At 38.8% G+C, this 7,042-nt stretch overlaps 1 protein-coding gene across 1 annotated transcript; it reads right to left on the bottom strand.

Moving 5' to 3' along the window:
• Positions 1 to 206: 206 nt before the first annotated feature.
• On the bottom strand, positions 207 to 6,394 carry TUBD1 (tubulin, delta 1). The gene is given in 9 exon segments (XM_009698136.1): positions 207 to 334; positions 1,349 to 1,403; positions 1,406 to 1,528; positions 2,059 to 2,199; positions 2,907 to 3,071; positions 3,894 to 4,125; positions 4,662 to 4,878; positions 5,470 to 5,617; positions 6,208 to 6,394. Coding segments are annotated over 9 exon segments (1,371 nt in total). The 3' UTR covers positions 207 to 231.
• Between the last annotated feature and the right edge of the window lie 648 nt (positions 6,395 to 7,042).

Genomic DNA, 7,042 nt, shown 5'->3' with positions numbered 1-7,042 from the left:
TAGCTATTTATTAGATATATTAAATATGAATAATACCTGCCCATATAAATACATTCAGTTCAGATTCAGGACTTGCTATTCTAACACACACACACACACACATTGCTTACAAGACTGAAAAATAGCTACAGTCTAGTAATTTATATACTTCAGGAAGCTGATGGAAGGTATTCCAGCGCTGGATTCCTTCAGAAAAGCTCTATTTCAGACCATTTAAAAAAAAAAAAAAATTCAAAGGATGGTGTAACTGGAGATAACTTGTTCCAGAGCTGTGAAGCTGTCCAGGAAATCTTCCTCTTCAATTCCGAATTTAGTGTACTGGTGAATATAGGCTCTGCGTGATGAAGTCACAGGAGGAAAATGGGTAAGACAGTAGAAATCAGTGAAGAATCTGACACATGAAATCGGATTGTATAGTTATTGTAAAACAAATCAAGATCGGTTTCCACCCAATAACCATGTTGATTAATTTCTACTGTGCTCTCTTGAACTAATTTTGTAATTCATACTTATTGAGAAGTCAGGACTTGTTACTAATAGGTTTTATAACTTTCTGCATTGCTTAAGGAAATAAAATTGCAGGTAACAAAATTGGGCTAACTGGGAAATGGAGGGAGACGTGATTATTAAATGAGAAAAGTTATAGATTTGAGATGCAAAGCCTAAACCTGTGCAGGATAGCTTGCTTCTCATCACTGGGGTTTCTGTAACAGGTGGTAAAAGTAGGAGCACAGCTAGTGGCAGCAGTTTTCCTCTTTTGGCTTTTAATTGCAGAATTCTTGTGCTAGAATCTTATGTTTAGTAGGCATCTGCTGTGACAGGCAGTAACCATGGCTTCATGATGATCAAAGTAAAGAGGTAATTCTTTTCTAGATTTCTTAGTTCTAATGAAAAATCAAACTAATAGCACGGGAGCCTTAGTAACTACACAAATCCCCTAAATGCTTCCAAACTGAGCCAGGAAGTTTTTTCCTGGACTGTGCAGCACGTCTGTACCCAATTTAGAAACTATATGATCAGTAAAAGAGTTTCTATGTGTTACTTTTAGAATGGTCACATTGGAATGCACTAAATTTGGGGAGTTTTAGTGCTGAGAAAATAGTCAAACTGACAGCACCGGAATATGTGGTCTCACTTATCCACGGAACATAAGCACTGTTCTGTGTTCCTCATGCTGCCACCATGTTTCAAGCATAAAAATATTTCCACTAAAGTGTGGGAACAGTCTTTATGCTTATTTATGCACCATTACTTTGCTGTAGAAGCGAGCTGTATTTACAGTGATTTTGCTACTACTGAAGATAGTGGCAGTTATTCGTGAAGTATCAGCATAATCTTTTTCACTTACTTGGAAGCAAACATATTCCAAGCTTTTCCTGCAACATTGTCAAGAGGTTTTTTTTTTGGCTATTGCTGACCAAAGAAGCAGACTTTTCATACTTGTTAAATGCTCTTGGTGTTTTCCACGCATTAAAAGCATCCTGAGGGTTTAGCCATGATGTATATAATGAGGGATCTCGGAATCTTTCTGTAGAAGAAATGACAGCCCTTTTGACAAATGTAAAGCTACAAGCTCCTACATCTTGATCTCAGTAGTCCTGTGTGACCTAATCAATGCTTCGCAGATCAATTCAGGCCTTGAAAAAACATCTGCAGAGTGGTCAGCTTGTTGAAAATATAACTGTTTTAAACAGATTCATTAGATTAATTAAAAGCATACTCTTGTATCGGTACTTCATCTGCAAGCTATGCTCCTCTCTCTGGAAGCAGCTAAATATATTTTCAGACAATATAGCCAAGAATCCTATCATATATACGGACTTCAGTCTCTTCCTTCTTCCCTGAAGTGCTCCAGGAAACGCAGAAGTTGGCTGGAAATACCACAGCCCTAAGCAATTAGATGTGGCCTTGGACAATAAAATGTTTCTAGAGGAAATATTGACCTTAGCAGACAAATATGTGGCCTTGCGTTTTTTTCATTTTCATCAGATACAGTTGCAAAGAAAACAGTGAGATGTGAAACAAGAATCACTGAGGTACTGTGTTTTTCCTTCTTACCTAAGTCTACACTGTGCATATCTTTTCCTCGCAGGATAACCAGGTTGGCAATGGAAGTATTGAAATGCAGCGGCTTCTTTGTGGAATGACTGGAGGGGATGGAAGAGACTGGACCCGGCGGTCGTACTTGCCAGTCAATACCTATGAGATTTTGGCAAAAAAAAAAAATATATATATAAAAGACCGTTAACGTTTCAAGAAACGTGGATTCAGGCTAGCTGAAGAGTCAGATGGTAACTAACACTGTGCCCCAAGCTGAGATCATATTAAGAGTTTGTAGCTTCTGGACGTTAGTTAAGCAGCAATTACACAATTCTCAGAGAAAAACTTGCTAATCCAGCGGTATTTGCCTGGTAGTCATTAGTCTTACCAGAGAAAATGGATACTTGTTTCTATACTTAGCAATCTGCCAGCCCATTCTTTGCATAACTGGAAGCGATACCGAATTCCCCATGTAAATGATATAGGAGAGCTAAGCATGATTTTTATCAGTAGAAGGTGTAAAAAGAAAAAGCATAGCAGAACTAACTATCCAAGGAATCTTCCAAAGGAATTACATAAATTAGTGCACGGCCAAAAACTGTTGGTTTGGTTTGCGTATTTTCAATAGTTATAATTAACTGAGATGTCTGGGAGCAAAACCAGGAGCAAGCTGGGAGCGGCTGTGGCAGCTGAGTGAATAGTTAAAGGAGCAGCTGGCTATGTAGTTTTTTGTCTGAGGGCAGCAACTCCTTTCTGAACTGACCAAAGCTAGTCAGTGAGCTCCACAAAACAATAAGCTTTATTTCATCCCTAAAAAGAAATGCTTAAAGAGCGATGGATACTGAAGATGAATGAATGCTTTTTACCTTCCTCCATTTTAGCATTAGCAATGAGCATCTGCCTTAAATGTTTGATGAGTCCAGGCCAACTGAATGTGCTATAAGCGAGGGAGTTTTCAGGCATCTGAGGTATGTTACGAAGACCCAACATCTTGAATTCAGGATGTGGAACTAACGTCTCCATTAACTCTCCTGAAAGAAGAAATTAACAGCTGCTCATGCTTGACAAAAATATTGCATAGGCTAGCTAAAATAGGAGAAGACAGTAAGGAATTTTACAAAGACCTAGCAATTTAAGGTAAGAAACAAAGCAGGATATATAAAGTTTTAATTTGACAAATATATGGACACATATCAAGTAATGCAAACTTGCTCTGTACTACTGAGTTCTATACAAGCCCGTTAGTAGCTCTTATTTTACAATTTAGACTTGTCTCACTTTATAGTCTGGCTCAAAATCTCAAAGACCCTATGCACTGCTAAACAGATTGACAGACAGATGTCAAAGTTTAATTTTACAAGGAAAACTCTTGGCAATATGGGTAACTTTCTCTAATCCCTTAAAAATAGAAACATCAGCCTGTTGCTTGTTGCAACCAGGTGGTATGCTAGTCTGTCTTCTGCCTGAGCGAAACACAAAACTTTCATTTTGTTTCTGTGTATACAAACTTCTAACCTAACATAAAATGTAAAACTCAGTCCAAAATCACTCTCCTGCACAAATTTCCTCTGAAGTGTAACTAGGTACAAGGGTGTTGGTAGTCACTTGAAAAAGGAGAAACAGGGTTCTTTTGGTAAAGAATGAAACCAGAAGCTGGGGGATCTATTTTTGACTCTGCTACAAAATTGGGATTGAACTTCTATTTTAGTCTTTTGCTTCAGTTTTCCTGTCTTAAGACTTGAGATATATCCTCACACTTGAGTAAGGAGACTGAAGAACTTATTTTCACAACATGGAATGATTACAGAAAGATGTATGACAATGCATTAGGCAGCTATATTATAGTTAGATACCTAATAGGTTTCTGCTATAGTGTAAGCCACCTTCTGCTGTGTAAGTGGGCTGGAAAACACTCCCCAGTTGATGTGCAATGACTTGATTTACATCCCTGAAGGAGATTTGTTTAATATTCATCAGCTGAGCACAGATCTTGTGGATGACATCATTTTCATGAACAAGAAGGGCATCTGATGACTGGTACAGATGTGACAGAGTCAAAACAGAGTTGTAGTTTTGAACAATGACCTGGAAACAAAGAAACAAAAAAAAAAACACACACAAAATGAGAGTCAAACAACTTAATCTCTTTCCAGTTTATCATCCTCTGGCTACTGTCATTTCCTCACTTATGATTTAGGAAGTGATTCATTTTCTTTGCCAAAGTGCAGAATGAGGTCAGGAGCTAGCAGAGCTTTTTCATGGAAAGAGATCAAGACCTGTGAAAATCATGTTATCGATCTCACTTCATACAAACATGCTAGAATAAAATCTGTCTGGGAACTGATTATAATGCTGAGATACTATCGTAACAGGAGATTGCTCGCTAGCTAATGGAGCTTCTCATGAAACTGCATTATACTTTAGCACTTATATTATCAAGAAACAACATGTACTAAGTTTTAGGTGAACAATTAATTAGCTGTGTTACTTTCTGTCATGTTGAACTTTTAAAAAGTAAAATGCACCTCTTTTCTAATTTATTTCAGTTGCATATATTTTATGTTTAAAAGTAAACAGAGATGATAAACTTGTAGAGCATCTCTGGGAAATATGACATTCACCTCACCAGTGCTGTAGGGCCAGATAACATGGTTCAGTATAAATGAGGTTGGAAAAGCATCTCTTAAACACTGGGTCACAAATGCTCCCAAGCCAGATCCTGTACCACCAGCCATGCTCATTATTGTGAAAAATCCACCGAGTCGATCACATTTCTCTGCTTCTTTTTGCACCAGATTCATTATTACTTCTTTGTGTCTAGGCCCGTGAACAGAATAACTATTGAATAACAGACAAAACAGCGAGACATGGCAGGTTATATCAAAATAAAAGCAGAAAGGTGAAGCTATTCATAAAGCATACTTTTCTTACTATTATTTATGTAACCTCGCATTATGTCATCCATTCTATGTGCACTAAACAATCCTCAGCTGTGACATTTGTTGCCCAGAGAAGTTGTGGATGCCCCGTCCACAAGTGTTCAAGGCCAGGCTGGACTGGGCTTTGAGCAACCTGGTCTAGGGGGTTGGAACTAGGTGATCTTTAAGGTGCCTTCCAACCACACCATTCTATGATTATTTTGCAAAACAGCTGTTTATAAACTGTCCTTATTGTTTCCTATGCTTAAATCAAATATATTCACTCAATTCTAAAATGTTACATTTTCACTGTAAACACCAATTTCACCTTGGAAAAAGCAGTTTGGAAATTTCACTGCTATATGTGTTGCTACTTTAACTTAAAAATAAATCAAGCTAATGTTACATAGTCTGTACCTCACACAGCTGCAATAGTACCACTCCTAGAGAGTCCAGACAGCTCATTAGCCTTCACAGTTCCCTTAGTGAAGCTTGAAACAACTGTTCATACCCATTTGCCCAGTTGTTCCCAGACCCTTGCTTCTGACAGAAGTGTGACCGGTCATTGTATTTCCAGTAGCCAGACCTGGCAGCCAGCGATAAGGTTTGGCTGATTACTTTAGGTTCCATGTCAACAAGCACAGCCCGGGCAACAGGTACTGGATAGGAAGAAAAACAAAACTAAGAATAATGTGCCAATATTAGAACTCGTTTACGTAAGATGGATGGACTTGCACCACGGCCCAAATGGTATTCCTCCCACCCACGTAAGCTGAACTGTTAATGGGACAGTACAGGCACGTACAGAAAGGAGGACTTGGCAATGCCCTGGATTTCTGGTGAACCGTCTACTGTTCCAAAGACAAATCTGAACTCTAGACACCATAGATCTTTCAGGAAAAAAAACACTTAACGCATTTGATAACACCAAATTCAGATATTCTGGGTCCTACTCCATGGTATGATCCATCTACAGTAGAAAATGCAGCTGCTTGGAAGGAAAGATTATGTATGCATATACGCTCAGTTTCCAACTGTGTTACTGGCAGACTTGCTCTGTGGTCTTGGACACTTTACCGCACTGATTGTGCTTCTATGGTTGTTAGCAGCGTCGTGAAGGCAGAGGGTTGTGATAATTCTTTAAGACCGAAGGTAAAACTCATTCTTCAACTGCAGGTAAAAGACTTTTATTATTTCTGTACTCTTATCTGTATTAGGCTGGAAACCAGACCCTCTGTGGGAAACAAACCCTTAAATGCTGTACCTTCAGATTCCTCCTCGCAGAAAAAACGTTCTTTGCAAGCATCATGGTAGGATTCATTCTCCTTCTTGGAACACAACCCATGTGTGCCATGGATGTCACTGCAGATAGCATTAAACACCTCATGACCAATCTGATTACCACACTGACCAAGCTGGACTGTGACTATTGACATTCTTATTCACTTTGTATTTAAGCCTAAAAAAGAAAAGCATGTCTTTAGTAACTGTGGAAAAGACAGGGGGAAAAAAGTTCCAACAAGTGGATTTCTGATCAGTTTTGCAATTTTTTGAGAATCTCTAGCGAGAAGGAAAAGGCTATGCTACAACCACTGGCTATTTCTGGGGAAAAGCAGACTGTTAGCACTTTCTCCTGAACAGCAGAAGAATATAGATGGCAGTTTACAGGAAATCAATGTTTACTGTTGCTATACATCTGGAGGGAGCTGAAACCAACCATACAGCAAGCAAAGTCTTTCTTACTTTTGCTTAGTAAGGCAGGATAGAAACAAATAATTGTAACTCAACCAAAGTTACAGCATTAGGCTGTAAAAGCATAATAAGAAAGTACCATATGCCTTTAGAAATGTGATGCCTGTTCAAAAATCTAGCTGATTTCCAGCCCTGTACTGCTACGGGCCTGATGCCAAAACCTGCTGAGGTGACAAAAGGGTTCCCTAGAGTATTCCCCTTGCTTCCACCACAGACAGCAAAGTTTTTGATTCAGTACTGGTACATGTTTGGACATTTTTTCCCCCACGCAGCATTTTGCAGTAGCTCTGGTTTCCCACTTTTCTATTCTCCTTTCACAGAAACAAGGTCAA

This window comes from Cariama cristata, unplaced genomic scaffold, assembly GCF_000690535.1.
Source record: "Cariama cristata isolate BGI_N322 unplaced genomic scaffold, ASM69053v1 scaffold7974, whole genome shotgun sequence".
Lineage (NCBI taxonomy): Eukaryota > Metazoa > Chordata > Aves > Cariamiformes > Cariamidae > Cariama > Cariama cristata.
Note: the sequence above shows the minus strand (reverse complement) of the source record. Positions and strands in the feature narration are given on the sequence as shown.